General features: G+C 44.0%; 2 protein-coding genes across 5 annotated transcripts in view; one reads left to right on the top strand and one right to left on the bottom strand.

The window, feature by feature from the left end:
- Window positions 1–17,929, top strand: vrk2 (VRK serine/threonine kinase 2). 2 transcript variants are annotated; one of them, XM_021610750.2, is made up of 15 exons: window positions 1–160; window positions 540–691; window positions 999–1,054; window positions 1,379–1,448; window positions 2,514–2,601; window positions 2,800–2,908; window positions 3,134–3,226; window positions 3,416–3,548; window positions 11,294–11,414; window positions 12,852–12,910; window positions 13,434–13,633; window positions 15,885–16,016; window positions 16,243–16,413; window positions 16,517–16,666; window positions 16,954–17,929. In XM_021610750.2, the coding sequence occupies exons 2-15, from the start codon at window positions 562–564 to the stop codon at window positions 17,422–17,424; spliced, it is 1,983 nt and encodes a 660-aa protein (XP_021466425.2). In that variant the 5' UTR covers window positions 1–160; window positions 540–561; the 3' UTR covers window positions 17,425–17,929. The 2 variants fall into 2 exon arrangements, with proteins under 2 accessions (XP_021466425.2, XP_036840410.1); XM_036984515.1 differs by having other exon boundaries at window positions 137–160; window positions 16,517–17,929.
- fancl (FA complementation group L) overlaps window positions 16,862–23,133 on the bottom strand; it is a 17,826-nt gene continuing 11,554 nt past the window's right edge. For all 3 annotated transcript variants that reach the window (XM_036984523.1, XM_021610766.2, XM_021610759.2), the window contains 7 exons: window positions 20,533–20,683; window positions 20,268–20,351; window positions 19,332–19,377; window positions 19,013–19,094; window positions 18,407–18,523; window positions 18,040–18,111; window positions 16,862–17,661 (listed from right to left, as the gene is read on the bottom strand). In XM_036984523.1, the coding sequence (XP_036840418.1) occupies window positions 17,626–17,661; window positions 18,040–18,111; window positions 18,407–18,523; window positions 19,013–19,094; window positions 19,332–19,377; window positions 20,268–20,351; window positions 20,533–20,683 (588 nt within the window). In that variant the 3' untranslated portion in view covers window positions 16,862–17,625. The remainder of the gene's footprint in view (window positions 17,662–18,039; window positions 18,112–18,406; window positions 18,524–19,012; window positions 19,095–19,331; window positions 19,378–20,267; window positions 20,352–20,532; window positions 20,684–23,133) is intronic.

Genomic DNA, 23,133 nt, shown 5'->3' on the forward strand with positions numbered 1-23,133 from the left:
GTCAGACGTTTTAAAGGTGACTGACAGCAGTGTGAACCTGTACGGCACATGCTGTGTCATCGTTCCGCCTCTAGATAGCATTAATTGGCGGTTGAATATCCAGATCTATCGCTTCCTAGATCTTTGAGACATTTCACGGAAAATTATCCAAACTCTAATGGTAATGTGTCGCCAGATGTTTCATTTTTATAGTAGATTTCTAGTTAGGTATCTTGCTAAGAACACGTTGAATATATTGTTTTGCTAGCTAGCTAAATTAGTTATATGTAGGGAGAGCTAACTAGTTTATTCGATATAGTCTGTTAGCTTGCTGTAGCTATCTAGGTAACGTTAGCTAGCTAATATGCTGGCCAGTTTCCAGATTTAACTGACTTTCAGTTTTGTTTCTGGATTTATTACGGGACTATATAGCATTTCTCTACTTTGCAAGCTAGTTGGGTGGCTGTAGTTGCATCTGTTGACCACATGTCAATAGTCTGTCTGTACCATAAGTTACTATTGCCAGCCAACTAACTTGACTCTCTTTTACGCCCAAATAGGTTCATATTGCTGGCTAGCCCCATGGCCCCTCCTAGGAAACGAGCATTGCCTGCACCCCTACCAGACGGGTTTACACTGATCGACACTGAGAAGAAGCAATGGAAACTGGGCAGAATTATTGGCCAAGGAGGTTTTGGATTGATCTACCTAGGTAAGTAACCAGACGAGTATGTCAATCCGTCAAGGTATCACAGATTCTCAAATAAACACACGCATCCCAATTTATTTTACCAGGAATCACAGATTTGGGTGTAAAGCATTACCAACGGAGCATAAAAACTGGAGTGCATCTGATTGATGCCAAATTACTGTCATGTTTATCACGGTTTATTTATCTGTGTCCCTGTTTTTTTTCTGTTTTTTTCCTCTCCCCTCTTTTTCTCTCTCACACACCATATCTCCCTCCCTCCCTTTTTTCCCATCTCCTACCTTTCTCTCTCTCCCATTTTTTCCTTCAGCTTCGCAGGACATGGAAATGCCTGTTGGGGAGGACTCTCATTTTGTGATTAAAGTGGTGAGTACGGGGATGGCTGTGTTGTGAGTCAGGGCATTTCTATCACTGTATACGCTTTGCCATTTGTTCAGAGAACTCCAGATGTGATCGACAGTTTGACTTAACCACAATAATCTGCTGTGAAACTCTCTTTCACTTTCTTTCTCTCTCGCTTGCTCTCTGCTTACTGGGTTTTTCGTGGATATGGGAAGGTATAATAAGGAACTGCTGTGTTAATATGCTAATAAATAAACCTATAATTGTACGGCAGTCACATGCAACAGTTCTCAGCATTTCTATTTCCACATTTCCTCATATTTCACCCTCTTATTTCATTGTCTGCAGGAGTACCATGAGAATGGTCCTCTGTTTTCTGAGCTCAAGTTCTATCAGAGGGCAGCTAAACCTGAGAACAGTGAGTATCAACAAATTCAATCAGTCAACATCATGATGTAGCAGAAATATGACCAAGAGTTCATAGCCTATGTCCAATATAGGCTACATACTGTGTGGTTACAACCAAACCTATTTTAGGCTACATCTTATTTGAGTGGCCAGGCCCAGTGCAGCGGGAGTGTACTTGGCTGATGAAGTGCCCAAGACTGCTGCCTGGTGTAATTAATAAGCCAAAGCAAACATGCACCTCAGTGGCAGTTAGCCCCTTCCCTGCTTGTTTGAGCTCTTAATTCATAGAGAGGGACCCAATCCCACATAATGATGCCTGCTCCTCTGCTGGGCCCCTGACCACCTGCCAGTCTGGTGGAGAGCCAGCCAGCACTCCAAGACAGGCTTCCTGTTCACTTTGTGCATTTCTGTGTCTGTGATTTAGAAGTGCATGATTATTTCCTCTGTTTTTAAGTGGTCATATGTGTTTTTGTGAACAGTTCACAGTCCAACCTGAATCCACAGTCATTAAAACCACATCACGTCCTAATTTGTTGCACCACTTTTAAGACCAAAGGCTTAGGTCCTCTAGGATCGTATCTTGGGCACTTGGCCATATTTGCTCAGCACCAGTTGTGCACCTGCTACCTTTCAGAGGGAATGAAACAAAATGGCATGAAGGTAAATACTGAGAGCAACAAGTAATTCATAAAACAAAAATGCTAAAGAGCAAATATCTGTTTTTGCACTCTTATTGTGTCCATTATTTCTATAGAAAAACAATAGGTGCAATCGTTGCACTGGTGAAAATACGTTGTGAAAAGGTAGCCTAGTGGTTAGAGCGTTGGGCCAGTAACCGGAAGGTTGCTGGATCGAATCCCCGAGCTGACAACGTAGAAACTGGTTGTTCTGTCCCTGAGCGGGGCAGGGTGCTGAAGACACACCTCTGATTCAGAGGGGTTGGGTTAAATGTGGAAGACAGGTTTCAGTTGAATACATTCCAGTTGGACAACTGATTAGGTATCTCCCTTTCCCTAAATATAGTATGTGAGATACCATTTTTGGCCCTTGTAATTCTGTTCTGCTGTTGATTCAGTGCAGAGGTGGATGAGGAGCAAGACGCTGGATTTTCTGGGGATCCCTGCATACTGGGGATCAGGACTGGCAGAACACAACGGAACCAGGTACTACTGGAGCCACTACACTGACTGGTGTAGTGATGGTCATGATGGTCATGGTGAAGGCATTAATAATCCCTTGCTTTGTGGTTGGGAAGTGTGTCAGAGATGATTTTACCTCTTATCCTTGACATTTGCCCTGTACCATGTACAGTTTTTATCCAGGTGACTCGATTTAAGAACAAATTCTTATTTACAATTCAGGTACAGGTTCATGGTGATGGACCGCCTGGGCAGTGACCTGCAGAAGGTGTGTGAGAGAAACGGTGGCAAGCTGAAGAAGCACACAGTACTACAGCTAGGACGTGTCCTGGTGAGTCCCTCCCTCTGTTCAAATCAAATTGTATTCGTCACATGCGCCGAATACAGTGAAATGCTTACTTACAAGCCAACAATGAGGTTTAAGAAAATACGAGTTAAGAAAATATTTACTAAATAAACTAAAGTAAACATAAAAAACACAATAAAATAATATTAATAAAACATCCTCTTCCAAGATGGAATGTAAAGTTTTCACCTTCTCTTTGTCTTCCTACAGCTGGATGTGCTTGAGTATATCCATGACAACGAGTATGTCCACGCAGACATAAAGGCTGCCAACCTGATGCTTGGTCACACAGACCCTGACAAGGTAAGCGCTAGCACTGTCTCAGAACAGTAGGCATGCGTATTCAAGGCATTTCTTGTACTGTGTATAAAACATACGTAGAAGACCGTTACTAGCTATATTAACATTGAGCAATGTATATGTTAAGCTTTTTACTTGTAGGTGGGCTGACTGTTATCTACACATACTGTCTGTTTATTCCCTGTACTGCAGGTGTACCTGGCTGACTACGGCCTGTCCTACAGGTACAGCCCAGACGGCGTACACAAAGAGTACAAAAAGAACCCAAAAAAGGGACACAACGGAACCATAGAGTACACCAGCATAGATGCCCACAATGGAGTCGGTAAAGTGGGATTTCATTGATATGAACACTCATAGTTTCAGGTGGCAACAACTATTGTGTAGTGAAAGGGCAAGGTTTCTGGGTAAACATACAAGAATTGGTGGACAATAGCTCACTTGTCTTGACTGTGTGGTCAATGATCTCGTATGGATGTATACTAACTGCGTTACTGTATCTTTCAGTTGGCAGTGTACTTGTTTATCAATGCATAAAGTGAACCCCCCCCTTCGTTCCTTGCTATAAAACCGCCCTCAGTAGGGAACACATTAGCTGGCAAATTGCGTACATGGTCCTTTTTTATTGGACATTGATTCTCTCGGCCTCGTATTCCCCGACACAGACTCCATTAAAAAAATCCCCTAATTAGCTAAAGTCATAACCTGCATCGTGTATTCATCCCCCATTAATTAAGGCTTTGATGTTTGGTTAGAGCGGGACTGGCCACTGATAACCTCTGTTTGCTAAGAGCGGAGGACGGTGCCGAGTTCGATATGCTGAACGAGTGTGGCGAAGACTCCCTAATCGCCATGCAACTGTTTCAATCAATGCTGTCCATATGAAGGAAAACAGACAAGATGCTTAGTCAGCGTTATTGATAAAGGCAAACCCGTCAATTTGAATCTTTTTTAGAGTGAAGAGGGTGGTGGGGGTTAACATGCTGAGCTTGTGTTTTTATGTTCGGTTCTCTGAATCAAGAGGTGTATGTTGGGCCCATGTAATTCAGTTGCATACAAGCTAAAATGTGGCAGGCGGAACATGCTTCAACATGTTCCGAGTCGTTGATCTATGGCTGTGAATTTAATTTAACAAGAGGTTGGATAGGAATGACATTTAAATCACAGGACTGGTTTAAACACCGGTCTGTTCTTTTACAGACCTACATAGAAGTACACACACACTGTCATCTAGTGCAATTTGTTCTCATGTCACATATACTGTATGTTGTTGCATATGGTCCTCATTCCAACTTTTTGGTCTTCGCTTAACAGTAGAAGCTCTTGTATAGGTGAATCATTCCTTTGCTTCTATAGCCCAGGGGTCATGAATCTTCTACAAACTAAAGTAGGTATAAGATGAAAAAATAGACTCACTGGCCAGTTTATTACATACACACATCTAGTATCGGGTTGCCCCCCCCCCCCCCCCCCCCCCCCCCATTTTGCCTCCAGAACAGCCTGAATTATTCAATTGCAATTGCTGCAGATTGGATGGTGGTACAGCAAGTTCCATCCCTAAGATGTTCTATTGGGTTGAGGTCTGGGGACTGTGCTGGTCACTCAAGTAAACTGAACTTCCTGTTCCAGGCAATGTTTTTCCATTCCTCAATTGTCCAGTGTTGGTGATTTGCGTGCCCACTGGAGCTGCTTCTTAGCTGATTGGAGTGGAATCCAGTGTGGTCATTTGCTGCAATAGCCCATCCGTGACAAGAATCAACGAGTTGTGTGTTCCGAGATGCCATTCTGCTCACCGCTGTTGTGCTGTGCCGTTATTTGTCTGTTTGGCCTGCCTGTTAACTTGCACGATTGCCGTTCTCCTTCAACCTTTCATCAACTAGCTGTTTTTGCCCACTGGACTGTCAATGTAATGATGCCAACAGACATGGCCGCTCTGCTTCTTTGCAGTATTTTGTTTTTGGGGTGTTATTTCTTACATTATTAGCCCAGAATGTTTTTGTGTTATTACATACAGCCGGAAATAACTTTTGGATATCAGAGTGGCGGTATCTCACCAGCAATACAACCAGGAATATGACTTTCCCGAATTGAATCCTTTGTTCGTACCCCCTGGGCAATTAAACTTATCCCAGAGGCTGCTCCATGTCAGCGCTGGCAGAGAAGAGGTATTTGGAGTGGACTTGTAGTCAATCCACCGCTTCCGAGTATTTTACTTTAGAATGTTCAGTCTTTGGACAATAAAGTAGACGAGCTCAGGGTGAGGATCTCCTTCCAGAAAGACATCAGGGACTGTAACATACTCTGTTTCACAGAATCATGGCACTCTCGGGATATGCTGTCCCTGTCCATACAACCAGCTCGGTTCTCAGTTCATGGCGCAGACAGGAATAAAGAACTCTCCGGAAAGAAGAAAGGTGTGGGTGTGTGCTTCATGGTGTGATTGTGATAATATATAGAAACTTAAGTCCTTTTGTTCACCCGACCTAGAATACAATCAAATGCTGACCGTATTACCTCCCAAGAGAATTACCTTTGGTTATAGTCACAGCCCTCAAACTACACTGGACTTTATGCAAACTGGTAACCACATATTCTGAGGCGCATTTATTGTAGCTGGGGATTTTAACAAAGCAAATTTGAGGCAAATGCTACCAAAGTTCTATCAACACATTGACTGTAGTACTCGCTTAGGGAAACACTAGATCACTGCTATTCACCTTTTCGAAATACCTATAAGGCCCTCCCTTCGGTAACCTAGTTCATCAGGAAGTGTGTAGGAGATCTTTTTCCTACCATGACTTAAACCTACCCAAAACAGAAACCGTGGATAGATGGCAGCATTCGCTCAACTGAAAGCGCGAACCACCACATTTAACCATGGCAAGGTGACTAGGAATATGGTCAAATACAGTGTAGTTATTCCCACATCCTCAGAGCATGCGCAGACCAGCTGGCTGGAGTGTTTACAGACATATTCAATCTCTCTCTATCCCAGTCTGCTGTCCCCACTTGCTTCAAGATGTCCACTACCGTTCCAGTACCCAAGAAAGCAAAGGTATCTGAACTAAATGACTCACCCCATAGCACTCACTTCTGTCATCATGAAGTGCTTTGAGAGACGAGTCAAGGATCATATCACCTCCACCTTACCTGTCACCCTAGATCCACTTCAATTCGCTTACTGCCCCAATAGGTCCACAGATGATGGAATTGCCTGCACACTGCCCTATCCCATCTGGACAAGAGGAATACCTATGTAAGAATGCTGTTCATTGACTACAGCTCAGCATTCAACACCGTAGTACCCTCCAATCTCATCATTAAGCTTGAGGCCCTGGGTCTGAACCCCGCCCTGTGCAATTGGGTCCTGGACTTCCTGACGGGCCGCCCCCCAGGTGGTAAAAGTAGGAAACAACACCTCCACTTAGCTGATCCTCAACACTGGGGCCCCACAAGGATGCATGCTCAGCCCCCTCCTGTACTCCCTGTTCACCCATGACTGTGTGGCCACGCACACCTCCAACTCAATCACAAAGTTTTCAGACAACACAACAGTCGTTGGCCTGATTACCAACAATGACGAGACAGCCTACAGGGAGGAGGTGAGGGCCCTGGCGGAGTGGTGCCAGGAAAATAACCTCTCCTTCAACGTAAACAAAACAAAGGAGCTGATGGTGGATTTCAGGAAACTGCAGAGGGAGCACGCCCATCCACAGTGACGGGACAGTAGTGGAGAAGGTGGAAAGCTTCAAGTTCCTCGGCCTACACATCACTGACACTGAAATGTTCCACCTACACAGACAGTGTGGGGGAGATGCAACATCCTGCCGGGCTGTATCACCGCCTGGTACACATCACAGATGCTGAAATGGTCCACCTACACAGACAGTGTACGGCAACTGCACAGCCCGCAACCGCAGAACTCTCCAGAGGGTGGTATGGTCTGCCCAACACATCACCGGGGGCACACTGCCTCCCTCAAGGCCGTCAGACTGTTAAATAGCCAGCTACCACCCGGCTACATAACCCTGCCCCTTAAAGGCTGCTGCCCTATATACATAAATGTGAAATCACTGGCCACTTTAATAATGGAACACTAGTCACTTTAATGTTTACATACTGCTTTATTCATATCATATGTGTATACTGTATTCTACTGTATTTAGTCAATGCGACTCCGACATTGATCGTCTTAATATTTATATTTTTCTTAATTCCATTCTTTTTAGATTTGTGTATTGTTGTTAATTGTTAGATGCTACTGCACTGTTGGAGCTAGAAACACAAGCATTTTGCTACACCCGCAATAACAAATGCTAAATATGTGAATGTGACCAATATACAGTGCCTTGCGAAAGTATTCGGCTCCCTTGCACTTTGCGACCTTTTGCCACATTTCAGGCTTCAAACATAAAGATATAAAACTGTATTTTTTTGTGAAGAATCAACAACAAGTGGGACACAATCATGAAGTGGAACGACATTTATTGGATATTTAAAACTTTTTTAACAAATCAAAAACTGAAAAATTGGGCGTGCAAAATTATTCAGCCCCTTTACTTTCAGTGCAGCAAACTGTCTCCAGAAGTTCAGTGAGGATCTCTGAATGATCCAATGTTGACCTAAATGACTAATGATGATAAGTACAATCCACCTGTGTGTAATCAAGTCTCCGTATAAATGCACCTGCACTGTGATAGTCTCAGAGGTCCGTTAAAAGCGCAGAGAGCATCATGAAGAACAAGGAACACACCAGGCAGGTCCGAGATACTGTTGTGAAGAAGTTTAAAGCCGGATTTGGATACAAAAAGATTTCCCAAGCTTTAAACATCCCAAGGAGCACTGTGCAAGCGATAATATTGAAATGGAAGGAGTATCAGACCACTGCAAATCTACCAAGACCTGGCCGTCCCTCTAAACTTTCAGCTCATACAAGGAGAAGACTGATCAGAGATGCAGCCAAGAGGCCCATGATCACTCTGGATGAACTGCAGAGATCTACAGCTGAGGTGGGAGACTCTGTCCATAGGACAACAATCAGTCGTATATTGCACAAATCTGGCCTTTATGGAAGAGTGGCAAGAAGAAAGCCATTTCTTAAAGAGATCCATAAAAAGTGTCGTTTAAAGTTTGCCACAAGCCACCTGGGAGACACACCAAACATGTGGAAGAAGGTGCTCTGGTCAGATGAAACCAAAATTGAACTTTTTGGCAACAATGCAAAACGTTATGTTTGGCGTAAAAGCAACACAGCTAAACACACCATCCCCACTGTCAAACATGGTGGTGGCAGCATCATGGTTTGGGCCTGCTTTTCTTCAGCAGGGACAGGGAAGATGGTTAAAGTTGATGGAAAGATGGATGGAGCCAAATACAGGACCATTCTGGAAGAAAACCTGATGGAGTCTGCAAAAGACCTGAGACTGGGACGGAGATTTGTCTTCCAACAAGACAATGATCCAAAGCATAAAGCAAAATCTACAATGGAATGGTTCAAAAATAAACATATCCAGGTGTTAGAATGGCCAAGTCAAAGTCCAGACCTGAATCAAATCGAGAATCTGTGGAAAGAACTGAAAACTGCTGTTCACAAATGCTCTCCATCCAACCTCACTGAGCTCGAGCTGTTTTGCAAGGAGGAATGGGAAAAAAAATTCAGTCTCTCGATGTGCAAAACTGATAGAGACATACCCCAAGCGACTTACAGCTGTAATCGCAGCAAAAGGTGGCGCTACAAAGTATTAACTTAAGGGGGCTGAATAATTTTGCACGCCCAATTTTTCAGTTTTTGATTTGTTAAAAAAGTTTTAAATATCCAATAAATGTCGTTCCACTTCATGATTGTATCCCACTTGTTGTTGATTCTTCACAAAAAAATACAGTTTTATATCTTTATGTTTGAAGCCTGAAATGTGGCAAAAGGTCGCAAAGTTCAAGGGGGCCGAATACTTTTGCAAGGCACTGTATTTAATGAATGGGTGTTTGTCGTACCAGTCTCTGTAAACCATAGACACTGTCTCGCGTGAAAAGCCCAGGAGGCCGGCTTTATCTGAGATACTTGATCTGGCACACCTGGCACCAAAGATCGTAACACGCTCAGTTGCTTGGGTCACTCGTTTTGCCCACTCTAACATTCAACCCAACAGTAACTGAATGCCTCAATGCCTGTGCGTGCTTTATATAGCAAGCCACGGCCACGTGACTCACTGTCTAGGAGCGATCCATTTTTTTTGGTAAACTGTCTGGTATGTGTTTATGCTTATAATCATCAGTCCTTTGATGTAATAACTTCTGTTAGGCCTACAGTACTCTACTATTGGAATGAGTCAATCAGGTAACGTTTCCCTTTTTGTCTACAGTTGATAAACAAACCAGAATTATATTCCAGGTGGCTAAATATGATGGCTGGTCTTACTTGACCTCCACGTTGTAAGTTCCTTTGGGTCAAATGGAAATCGAGATGCATGCAGATTGACGAGCTATAAGACTACTTTTTGCTCAAGATCCCACACTCCCATCTTACCTATATCATCACCCTCGCTGGGTAGATGTTGCCATGACACGGGTGGAGATAGAACAGAGTGATGCATCACTGAACTCTGAGCTAATTATCACCTATTGGAGCAGGATGCTTTGGAACACGGATATTCCGAAAGAGCGGGTTAAGAGTGAATCTGAATATCAATAGGAGGGAGAAACCCGTGTGCCTACGCACGCATGAGCGTGTGTGCGCGTGCATGAATGCGTGTGCGTACACGCAAGCATATGCATGAATGTGTGGGTGCGTTAGAGAGCGCTGTATGTGTGTGTGCTGCCTTCTCATTAGGGAAAGATTCATAAATACACGACCAAACAGCAAAGGAAAAGCTATTGTTAACAGGGACAATATGGTCAAAGCACGCCACTGGTGCTTAACGTAGTTGTTGATCTTTTTAATTGTTAATCTATTTTGTGGCTGTGGGAGTTGGCGTAGTTTTTGAGTGCTGGTGTCACTTGTGTTTTTCATCTTTTATTCCCTCTTATCTGCCTCTCAGTATCAATGAGGCTTTATATAATTGTTTACAACAATGGCTTAATTAGAAGTGGCAGCAACAAATATACTGTAATGCTGACCTATACACTTAAGTACTTTACACCTTCCACTTGAGATAATTGATTCAGTAAATTACTTAAACAAGCGGCTTAATCACAAAAATGTTGAAGGCAACAACAGAGGCAGACGCAGTGGCAACCCACATCTAACTACAACCAACCAACCCCTGTTGTCCGTCTCTAGGCTAGCCAGTAGTGCTGTCCTGTTGGGTGCCGCTGCCTGGCAGCCACTGTGGCAGCAGCCTATTTAATTGGGAACACTGTCTGGGATCAATGCTAGCCATGGATCTGGCTCGAGATTTCTCCTTCTGACGAAGCTAGTCAGTCGATGGGTAATTTCTCCGGAGATGCACGGCCGTTACAGTATTGAGCTGCTAAAACTCCTCGGGCTCGACCCCTCACATGCACTCAATCCAGACGTATTGATGAACTCCCCACAGTTTTTCATAAAGACACTTTCTCAGTGCAGGGTTTGTTCACTTCCTTGTATTAAAACTAGATGGAAGGCATTGTTTACAACAAGGCAAGTCTAGAGGTTAATGTCTAGCCATCATCAGTATTTAGTATTTAGATATCTCCCCAGTGCACAGCACCCTGTCGACTTCTGTAACCTGTGGTATTGATTTGGGCGTAGATATGTGTGTTTTACTGCCTTAGAGAGGGGGTGTTTGAGCAATCGAGTGTGTGTGTGTGTGTTTAGGCTGTGCAGCGGGCGTCTGAATCATGTCAGAGGCCACAAGGATCCAGTTTCCTGGAACAGGCCAAAGAAGAATGAAAACTGACATAAAATGTCGGCCCTCCCCTCAAAGCCCTGTCTGTCTGCAGAGCACAGGAAAAGCTGAAAGACTAACACTCCCTCCATAATTGTCATCCTCTTTACCCTCTTTGCATACTGTTTTCCCTCTAAACACAGCCCCTCAAACAAAGCTGTTTCTATCCTCCCAAACCAGGTTCTGATCATCTTCTGTCTCTGTGTAGCTCCATCGAGACGTGGAGACCTGGAGGTGTTGGGCTTCTGTCTGCTCCACTGGCTGTGTGGGGCGCTGCCCTGGGACTCTGTGCTCAAGAACCCTATACAGGTCCAAGAGGCCAAGACCAGGTAAAGACCACCCTCTCTCTGGATCCCTCTCCATCTTCCTATTGATCCTTAGTGTTAAATCCCCCTCAAAATACGTCCGTTTTAAGCTAGAGGGATGTTGTTTTTTGCATGGACCGCGTTTCAAGTCACCACACCCACATATGTCGGTGGCCGAGCTACAGTGGTGTTTGTCACGTGACTTGTCTGAAGGTAACCCGGTACCAGTTAAAAATAAAATATGGAGGTAGTTTTGTGTCAAATAAGGGGTTAAATGTGTCAAAATATATATTTCCTGAGCTTTGTTATACACCTGTCCACATACTTGTGTGTATATAGAGTATCAAAATCGAGCACACCGCCATGCAATCTCCATAGACAAACAGAATGGCCTTACTGAAGAGCTCAGTGACTTTCAACGTGGCACCGTCATAGGATGCCACCTTTTTTTATAACAAGTCAGTTCGTAAAATGTCTGCCCTGGTCAACTGTAAGTGCAGTTCTTGTGAAGTAGAAATGTCTAGGAGCAACAACGGCTCAGCCGTGAAGTGGTATGTCACACAAGCTCACAGAACGGGACCGCCGAGTGCTGAAGCGCATAGCACGTAAAAATTATGTCCCCGGTTGCAACACTCACTACCGAGTTTCAAACTGCCTCTGGAAGCAACGTCAGCACAAGAACTGTTCATCGGGAGCTTCGTGAAATGGGTTTTCACGGCCTAAGCCTAAGATGACCATGCGTAATGCTAAGTGTCGGCCTGAGTGGTGTAAAGCTCGCCCCCATTGGACTCTGGAGCAGTGGAAACGCATTCTCTGGACTGATGAATCACCCTTCGCCGTCTGGCGGACGTATCTGGGTTTGGCAGATGCCAGGAGAATGTTACCTGCCCAAATGCATAGTGCCAACTGGAGGAATAATGATCTGGGGCTGTTTTTCAAGGTTTGGGCTAAGCCCCTTAGTTCCAGTGAAGGGAAATCTTAACACTACAGCAAACAATGACATTCTCGACGATTCTGGGTTTCCAACTTTGTGGCAACAGTTTGGGGAAGGACATTTTCTGTTTCAGCATGACAATGCCCCTGTGCACAAAGCAAGGTCCATACAGAAATGGTTTGTCGAGATCGGTGTGGAAGAACTTGACTGGCCAACATCTGTGCCCGACCTCACTAATGCTCTTGTGGCTGAATGGAAGCAAGTCCCCACAGCAATGTTCCAACATCTAGTGAAAAGCCTTCCCAGAAGAATGGAGGCTGTTATAGCAGCAAAGGGGGGACCAACTCCATGTTAATGCCCATGATTTTAGAATGAGATGTTCGAACCTGTGTCCACACTAATTGACAAAGTATATCTCTCGGATATAGGACAGACCCTTCAAAACTTTGTCCTTACAGTATGTCTGTCTTTAAGTTAAACCCTTGTTTCTCTCTCCCCCTCTATTTCATGCCTGTTTCTCTTTCCAGACTCATAGGTAATCTACCTGGTTCGGTGCAGGAGCTGTCGGTGGGTGGAGCTTGCACAGGTGAGTGAGAGAGCCTCCGTACCAGTCAGTACTTGTCCAGTAGTCAGACTCCAGAGACACCACTTTGTCCCAGAAGGGAATGAAACATTTTTAAGAGGGTTTTTTGAAATATGTTCCCACAACTCCATTATCCATCCCAGAGAGATGTCTTAGACTCCATTGTTGTTATCTCTGGTACTGTAAACAGAGGTCACGTCTCTGTGAGGTTATGGCTATGTGATGTATGGTGGTGACTGACTGGGATGATTCTCTGCACCTCCTCCAGAGGCAGGGCCGGGCTGGTCGCCACAGATAAGGCCCAGGACATGCATCAACCCTATTGTATATGAGTGTGATACACACTCAACCACAGTGTGTGTGGGTACACTAGGTAGCTGGACATGTTAGTTGCAGTAAGGGGTGACGGTTTCTGTGTACTGAAACACGCAGACCACACGGCACATAGCCAGTGTTAAAACATCACAGATACGTCGGAGTGGGACTATTGCGCATTCTCTCTCTTTTGTCCCTCTTCCTCTCCCAGATGAGTTGGCCAGTTTCCTGCTCAGTGTCAAAGCTCTGGAGTATGAGGAACGTCCGGACTACCAGAGGCTGAGAGAGCTGCTGTCTGAGGCGGGACCGAGGGTGAGCGGAGGCCAGGGAAGGCTGGACCTGTCTGTGCCACGAGGAGCAATGTCAGGGGGTTCCTCCACCAGAGGGTCTGATTGGCCAGACAGGGGCAAGGTGAGAGTAGCTGAGAGATTACCTTGCTCAGAAAACTGCCTATTGGGGACCCCTAATGTACACCTATTAATCAATCCGTCAATTAATCAATCGCACACATCCAGATCTACTCACAAATGTAGGCTAAACAGGCTCTTCTGGGAAAGCTTTCCACTAGATGAAGGAACATTTCTGCGGGGACTTGCTTCCATTCAGCCACGAGCATTAGTAGGTCGGGCACTGATGTTGGGCAATTAGGTCTGGCTCACAGTCAGCGTTCCAATTCATCCTGAAGGTGTTCGATGGGGTTGAGGTCAGGGCTCTGGAGGCCAGTCAAGTTCTTCCACACCAATCTCAACAAACTTTTTCTGTATGGACCTCGCTTTGTGCATGGGGACATTTTCATGCAGAAACAGGAACAAGGGCCTTCTCCAAACTGTTGCCACAATGTTGGGAGCACAGAATTGTCTAGAATGTCATTGTATGCTGTAGCATTAAGATTTCTCCTCACTGGAACCCAAACCTTGAAAAACAGCCCCAGACTATTATTGCTCATCCACCAAACTTTACAGTTGCCACTGCATTCGGGCAGGTAGCGTTCTCCTGGCATCTGCCAATCCCAGATTCGTCCGTCGGACTGCCAGATGGTGAAACGTGATTCATCACTCCAGAGAATGCGTTTCCACTACTCCAGAATCCAATTTACACCACTCTAGCCGACACTTGGCATTGCGCATGGTGATCTCAGGCTTGTGTGTGGATGCTTGGCCATGGAGACCCATTTCATGAAGCTCCCGACAAACAGGTCTTGTGCTGACGTTGCTTCCAGAGGTGGTTTGGAACTCGGTAGTGAGTGTTGCAGCCGATTCTTACGTGATACGTGCTTCAGCACTCAGTGGTCCCGTTCTGTTGGCTTGTGTGGCCTACCACTTCACAGCTGAGCCATTGTTGTTCCTAGACGTTGCCACTTTGCTCGATTTAAAAATTAAAAATAAATTATACAGCTGTCAGCAATGGGTGTGGCTCAAATAGTTGCATCCACTAATTTGAAGGGATGTCATAATTCTGTGTGTCATGCTGTTTTAATGAGCTTCTTGATATGCCACACCGGTCAGGATGGATTGTCTTGGCAAATGAGAGCCTCACTAACCGGAATGTAAACAATTTGAGAAATAAGTCGTGTGTGTGTGTGTGGAACATTTCATTTCAGCTCATGAAACATGGGACCAACATGTTGTTGATATTTTTGTTCAGTATCTAATATAGCTGGATAGGGTAAAGTGCAGGTCAGGGGAGAGTAATGGAGACCAGATGGCTACTCACTTCATGTTCATTGTTTATACTCTGATTTATAACCCTCTGGGAGAGGTGAGGTGTCTGTGTGTGGGTCTGTCGGGAGCCCCAGTGCAGTGTGGGAGATCTACACACACTGATAGCCTCAGCCACAAATCCAGGTCTTTATTTACAACACACATACACTCCAGAAAGTATTTCTCATCAAATATGTGCATTTCAATTGGACTGTACCAAATATGTCATCTCTCTGGCTCTTTGCATAGCGGTGTAGAGGTGAATCACATTTTCTTCTCTAAATGCCTGGCGGGGATCTTGACCGCAGTAAAGGGGGTCAACTTGCCCCTGACCCCCACGGAGGCAAACCTCGTCCCCCTCAAGAGGCTCTGGAGCGGAGAGGTGGTGATTTTCTGGAATTTACCGGAATCACTTGAGCCTCCAATGGTGACTAACTTGACCCGCAGATGGCCAAAACAGCCCAATTTGAGGCGATTGATGACACACACTTTACACACACTTTACAGGGGCAGAGGATCAGCAGCCATAATTGTTCTAATTTTCTCTAATTTCCATGCTGAACTGCTGGGCAGTTGGATCTGTAGTCAAATAGAAGTCAATTTTTGGAGGTTTGGAAAGTGAGTAAATGTCAGTCGAATTAATAGGGGTCATGTAAAAGGCTGCTTTCAGTGTCTGTCCTACTCTATTGTTATTTACTCCTTTTTCCTCCCCGATTTCATGATATCCAATAGGTAGTTAGTCGTTGTCCCATCATTTGTCCTGTACGGACTCCCATATTATTATTTATCTTCATCATCCAAAGACAAATGAATAATTCAGTGAACAATGCTTCGTCTTCAACACAGTAGGTGGCCTTCTCCTGGTCAATGGAGAATCAAGCAAGTTTCTACTATCAGAAACAGTTGCATGCTAGCCTCTTACTAAGCCCCTCACCCTCTCTTCCTGTATCCTTTCCCCACAGAAAGCAGGCCGAGGTAGAGGCTCATCCAAACTAAAGCCCGTAGTTGTGGTGGATGAGGAGAGTGATGAAGAGGATGAGAAGATGGAGTTGGATGAAGCAAGGCCCAAACCTGTACCACCCAAGGGCGTAAAGGTGTTGGCTATAAACGGGATTCACTAAACTTTACTACTGAGCTGTTTGCAACTGGTTTTAGAACAATATGACCCAAAAATAAATGTATTGGAATGTACAGTAGTGGACACACATGGAGAAATGCCCTTTTATTCTGAAGTGTTGACAACAGGAGTAAAAGTATGTTTTCATTCAGTTGTGCGTTTGCGTCACATGAAATAATTATTCCGGTGTCCTTTCCCCACAGAAAGCGGGCAGGGCTAAACCTGCAACTAGAGGGGCCTCCAAACCAAAGCCTATATATGTGGAGGATGACAGTGATGAAGAAAAGATGGAGATTGAAGAGGGGAGACCCAAGCCTGGACCATCTCGCTACATTAGGGGACCACCAGTATCCAACCCCCAGTCAGAACATGGGGTAAGGTGCTAGTGAATTCACAAGCAGGAAATGTCCAGGAGTATGTTGTCATAAACTAGTGCATGCTAGCTCAATCCGGTCTTCTTGTATCTTTTCCCCACAGAAAGCAGGACGAGCTAGAGGGTCGTCCAAACCAAAGTCTGTATATGTGGAGGATGACGAGAGTGAGGAAGAGGAGATGGAGAGACCCAGACCTGTGCCGTCTCAATACATCAGAGGACCACCCAAATCCAAGCCCCAGCCAGAACAGGCGGTGAGGCCAAGGCACTAAGTCCTGCAATATTGACAGGATTCTACTAGAATGTTGTCAAACTGGTTTTACAAGAATGGACAAAATGACCAGCTACTTTACATTGACGCCCAACTGATAATGAAATACGTTTTATCAGAGCAAGTTCAAACCCAAAATAAATCACTTTTTTAAATTGTGATTATATATTTTTTTTAATTGCCTTTGTTGTAATTTCACATTAACGGCTGTTACAAAAGTTCAGGTCAATGGAAGAAACCCAAGCAAATGTGTGAATTATCCCCTAACAGAAAACATCAACACAAACCAAACGTTGCGTCAGGAAAATAGTTGCTGATGACGGTGTTGCTGTGACCTCAAGACCACAAGTCAACCATAGACTGTTCCAACCCAGAGAAAGTACAACCCCTACAATAAGCAAATTGGGTCAAACACATGATGACCAGTGGGAGGACCACAGTCAGACACACTGGGAAAAACATCTGTACAAAGAGGATGGTTCAGAAATCTTCAACCATGACCACCGGTGTGGGGGTAAGAGTAATAAGCACAATCCCCCAGAATCTGACCACTGGGAAAGTCCCATCCACATATATGACTATGGTGAGTGGGAGGAATACAGCCACAAAGACCATGGCCAGAGAGCAGAGCCTTCTCCCAAACAGAAGAGTGGCTGTAATGTCACACTGTACTGTAGTGCCTTGGTGGTCTTATTCCTGTCCCTGGCCTTTCTATTCACTCTGACTGACAGTCCTGAATGATGACTTGGTGCCCTTTCCCTGCAGCTCTTTGAGCTTTTTTTGTTGTTGCCTATTTTAGGTTTGCATCATCCCCAACTCTTACTCCAGTTTGCTATAGTGTCATGACGTGAGTGAGACGATATACATTAGATGAGATGTATTATGGATTTGCTGAGGCTCATGTTAAACCTTATAGCTCTATGCCCAGGCTTCAGTCAGCTCTCAGGGTTTCTGGGTGGACATCTTCACTGTGATGGGCTGTAAACAACAAAAGTAAAAATGTAATTTAACATGGACTACATTGTCAAAACAGGCTCGCTGTATCAATTACTAAAAAAAAAACTATTTTGATTTGCAACTGTACCTCTGTAAGACTATAGAAAATCCCCAGTGTGATTTATGCGTGACTGTTGTATAATATACTAACCAAGGACATGGTACCTCCACACTACTAAATGTGATCTGCTATATTCAATGTACTTATTATTGTGCATGAACAGCGCTCTATATTACCCTTTTTTAAACTTTATGAATGACACATTATATGAAGACTATATAAGGTATGTTTATATGACCTTTTTAAGAAGGACATCAACTGTAAAGTGAGTCTTAATGCCATATGGCGGCTTGAAATACCTTGCTGCAGTAGGGACACTCTCCAAACACTATGTTGAAGCTCTGGCGACTGGAAGGTAGTCCACGCAACCACTGGAGAGAAACCGAACAGGAACTAGTCAAACTAAAACTAGTCAAACTAACTAACAGGAACTAGTCAAATTGAAGTTGACCAATTCCTTGTGCCTGTAGTGGCAAGATTAGAGAAATGCAAAGAAGCCAAACACTTGAAATGAATTTGACGTTTAAAAAAAAAAAAACTATTTTTGTATGAATTTATAACAAATTATTTTAAATTCATGCATGTCTTATCCTGGATAGTGTGTAGTGTTTTGTAAAACAGACATGCCTACTGATTGGGTAGGATAGTTGTGTTCGTGTCCCTTACCTCGTACAGACAGGCCTGGTGGAAGGGTTGGCCGCAGCGAGGGTCGTTGCACACCTGATCAGGAATGGCCGACTCCAGACGGTAGGCGTAACAGATCCCACACTCCGCACTGAAACTCTACAGGAGACATTCTTAGTAGCTCTCCTCCTGTCTATCCCCTCTCTACCAGTGTCCCCCTTCCCTCTCTCTGTTTGCATATTTCTTTTCATGTAACGAGAAGCCCTTTTTCTCTCCAAGCGATCCATTAAAAAGAGGATGGCAGGTACAATTTCAACATCTGGTAAAGTAAACTTTGCTCTTCGGAATGTTAATGATGCTGAGGCATTAATCACCGTGGCGACAGTGGATAAACACGGCGCCCTTTCAACCCATCCGGCGGCAAAGAGATAAATGGGGGTGTGATTAAAGCGATCTCGATAGTGCCGAGGATTCTGCCATCTTTGTTATTCTAATGATCTTATCTGTAAACAACCCAATTAAAGGGGATGCACACCCACCTCCAGCAAACAAAAAAGACCAGAAATAAAAATATATTTCTATACACACGATTCCTCGGCAGAGGTAATTGTGAGGGCTTGGTGTTTGAAACAGGGAAATGCAACGTACAGATTTTTCGTGGGTGGCAGGTGATGGGAATTCTATCTCCAAAACATCCCGGAGGTTTTGCAAGATGCTGCAGTCCGGGTTCCTGAAAGACACAAAACAGCTCCTTCACACACTAATTAAACACATGCAAATGAGGGCGAGACGGAGGGAAGAGAAGTTTGCAATTATGACCAATATGTCTTTCTCTCCCAGCTAGGAAATGTTGACCAATGCTATCACGTTGAAATGGCATAGAAGACTGTTAATTTAGAATCACATTGTATGGAACATATAATACCAAAAAGTAGACTGTATCCAAATGACTGACTACCTAACTTACCATAAATGCATGTTGGCATTCAGCTTGTTCCTCAAAGGTGTTACCACTGCAGGGGAAAATAACCCACACAAGTTGTGAATTCCAAATGGACATTGTAAAAAGAGAGGTTTAGAGATACACAACACTTGCAGGGGGATTTAACAGTCGTTTTTGTGCATTTCAATGCATTTCAGAAAACATCGCCCCACATCTAATTTGGGGTGATGTCAAGTGTTTTCCTGGATGCAGCACACAGGCTCTTACAAACAGCTCTTCATATTTGATGACAGAGAGTCAGGCAAAGAGGAAATATTCCAATAACTTCCACATAAACGCTCTGCTCTAGTCCGTTCCACCCCATGAGCCTCGTCTTTGTGTACAGCCATCATTGCATTCTGTTGTTTGTTATTCTTAAATGCAAAAAGCAATATTTCTGCGTGACCCCATCTATTTGAGGGTCGCTGCCTGCCTCAGTCTTGGCGACAGCAGTGTGTGTTTAATAGCATTGCTAGGCAACCAACAATGAGTTCTGTGTGGCACTGTTGGCCAAGCATGACCTTGGATTTAAAGAAACAATTGGCAACAATTGTTAGGACTTAAATAGAACAAACTCGACCTTGGTTGGTCCGCTCCTACTCGTACCAAATCAAAAGCATGATTATGTTGTAAAAAACTTTGTTGGGTAGTACACATTCATCAGCTTTCCTTTTTAATACAGCTTTCCTTTGTCTGTGATCACAGATATGATAGAATAAGGGTAGGTGGAAGCCAGGTTTCCTCAATACTACATGTGCTTATCAAATTGAGTCAGATCAGTTAATAAACAGGAGGATGCATAAAATAAATTTAAACATGGCAGTGTGCCGTCATTTAATATAGGGTACACATTTCATATACATTATCGATTAAAAAAACATTTAAAAAAAGGAACAACCATAAGTATAGTCTTTCACCTACCATGCTCCGCTCCAAGCAGGCAGCACTCTGGCAACATCTTTGGGTGTTGTGTGTCAACCTCCACTTTTATGGACACGTTATTTGCTGCAGACATAGTTAATCAGTGATTGGAGACGAGGAATAGCTGACCACAACACAAAGATAAAAGTGATAGGTAGTAGCAGTAGTGGTCTGTTGTTTAGTTCAGTGTGCATGAGGGTTAATTATGGCCTATAGAGGTCTCTAGTTGGTGAGTTTGCATGTCTGATGTCTGTGTGTGCGTTACCGATGGCAATCCTCCTCATGGTGTCGGCTCTGCTGGGTTTCTCTGGCTCTAGAACCCAGGTCTTTTCATCGATCTCATCTAGAACCGCCCAAAACTCAGCCAGAGACTCTAGAAGCAGCAGGAACTGAGTGTGAACATGACCCAGAGAACTCTGTGGGGAACAGAACACCGATATGACAACCTAAACTAGGGTTCAAATGTGTGGGTGGATACTTTTTGAATAAAGAAATGAATTATCTTAACTGAGAAATTATAATTACCGGTAGTTAACAGTCCCTTCAAAGTATTCACACCACTTTTCCCACATTTTGTTGTTCCAAAGTGAGATTAAAATATAATTCAATCCATTTTATTTAAAAAAATTATTGACACAAAATACTCTTAATGTCAAAGTAGAAGAAAAATTTTCATATTTCATATTTAATTAATTTGTAAAAATGTCTAAATACAAAATTCCACTTTGATATTGTGTGTAGGCCAGTAACAAAAATCTCAGTTTAAACAATTTTCAATTCAGGCTGTAACACAAAATGTGGAAAAAGTCCAGGGATATGAATACTTTCTGAAGACACTATCATTATACCCATGTACATTAAATGGTAAGGATTTGCAGAAAAATTGGCATCTATAAAAGGTCTGACCTTGGAGAGAATGACCCGTGTAACCTAATAAGTTTATTTGTATTAAAATGACCACAATTTACACCTAACGGTTTATCTAAATATTTTTGCCTAGATTTGTGAGGTGAAGATGAAACATTATATACAAACATGATTTAGAAAGTGATTTGACTCTTTATTTAGCATTTAATGCAGGCACAGGCTCAAAAAAACAAATTCCCTTTAACTATTTTATTAGACTAGCTTTGTCCCAGGAAATCCGACATGAGGGAGAAAAAAAAAAAATACAAAAAAAATAGAGAAATGAACCAAAAATTATGGGTCATTGTGCCAGCACAGTGCACACAATTTAGCATCGCACAGGTGCAGAGACTCCGCAATTACTGGCCAATTAATGCCAGTGGCGTGATTATGGTTATGGCTCCATAGAAATACAGTGGACCCAGTAAAAGGGGGCTTGGTAATTGAATTCCTGCTGGATTTGAGTGGCAGGATGTAAGAGTGTGTGTCTGTGGAAAGCTAAGATCCGCTCAGTACTCCTTGAGTGCCTCAATTAGGCCTCTTCATCTAGCACTGAGTAAAAACAGATCTATCCTCGCTACAGGCTTAACTCCTGAGGAAATGAGAGCCTAACCGTACATACTAAAACACTGCTAATAAAAGCAATCATCTAGTGTGGTTCAAATGGAGTAATGATGTATGAATGGATACACCTAAAGCCTTTATAATGGTGGCTTGTGTAGACATTGAGGGAACTGTGATGCATCTGCCTGGGCCCTCTTCTCCTGGCTGATGACAGATAGGATTCTAACCCCGTGCTCTAATCATCTATTACTGTAGGTCCGGTACATACAGTTGTACACGCACGGACTCACAAACACACAGACTGCTGGCAGAGGTTGCTCATGCTGTGCCACACCTGCATTGGTGGGTCTGGTGCCCACCAATGGTCCTGCCCAGCCACAATCTGATTCATACGTCAATCACCACACACTGATTTTAAAAGACACAAAACAGGTATGTATTACTGTATGAACATACACTCATTTGCCAGTTTATTAGGTACACCCATCTTGTGCCAGGTCAGACCCCACCGTCGCCCCCAGAACAGCCTGAATTCTTTGGGTTGGAAAACATTGCTCAATTTGTATCAAGGGACCTAACATGTGCCAAGAAAACATTCCCCACAACGTTACACCACTGCCACCAGCCTGTACCGTAGACAATAGGCAGGATGGGGCCAAGGTGTCATGTTGTTTACGCCAAATCATGACTGCCATCAGCATGACGCAACAGGAACCAGGATTTGTCTGACCAGGCAATGTTTTTCCAATTCTCAATTGTCCAGTGTTGGTGATGGCGTGCCCACTGGAGCCACTTCTTGTTTTTACCTGATAGGAGTGGAGCCCGGTGTGGTCGTCTGCCCATCGGTGACAAGGAACGACGAGTTGTGCATTCCGAGATGCCGTTCTGCACATCACTGTTGTACTGCACCGTTACTTGCCCTTTTGTGGCCCGCGTGTTGGTTTGCACAATTCTTCCCATTCTCCTTCGACCTCTCATCAAATAGCTGTTTCAGCCCACAGGAATGCCGCTGACTGGATGTTTTTTAGTGTGTAGCACCATTCTCTGTAAACCTTAGACACTATCATGAGTAAAAAGCCCAGGAGGCTGACTGTTTCTGAGATACTGGAACTGGCGCGCCTGGCACCGACGATCATACCACGCACAGTTGCTGAGGTCACTCGTTTTGCCCATTCTTACGTTCAATCGAAAAGTAACTGAATGCCTCGATGCCTGTCTGCCTGCTTTATATAGCAAACCACAGCCACGTGACTCACTGTCTTGTAGGAGTGAACCATTTTCAATGGGAACGTGTACTTGATAAACTGGCCACTGAGTGTATATGACGCATTGTCTTGTTTTTCCTCTCTAATGTGCACACAAACTACAGTGTCTCTCTGTCCCTCTCATTCTCTCA

The sequence above is a fragment of the Oncorhynchus mykiss genome, chromosome 1 (genome assembly GCF_013265735.2).
Source record: "Oncorhynchus mykiss isolate Arlee chromosome 1, USDA_OmykA_1.1, whole genome shotgun sequence".
NCBI classification, from domain to species: domain Eukaryota; kingdom Metazoa; phylum Chordata; class Actinopteri; order Salmoniformes; family Salmonidae; genus Oncorhynchus; species Oncorhynchus mykiss.

Excerpts from the sequence above, each read along its gene's own strand:
- vrk2 (XM_021610750.2), top strand. The coding sequence starts at position 562 with ATGGCCCCTCCTAGGAAACGAGCATTGCCTGCACCCCTACCAGACGGG. Across the intron at positions 12,911-13,433 it reads GGTGGGTGGAGCTTGCACAG|ATGAGTTGGCCAGTTTCCTG; the intron begins GTGAGTGAGAGA and ends TTCCTCTCCCAG. Across the intron at positions 16,667-16,953 it reads AGCCCCAGCCAGAACAGGCG|AAAACATCAACACAAACCAA; the intron begins GTGAGGCCAAGG and ends ATCCCCTAACAG.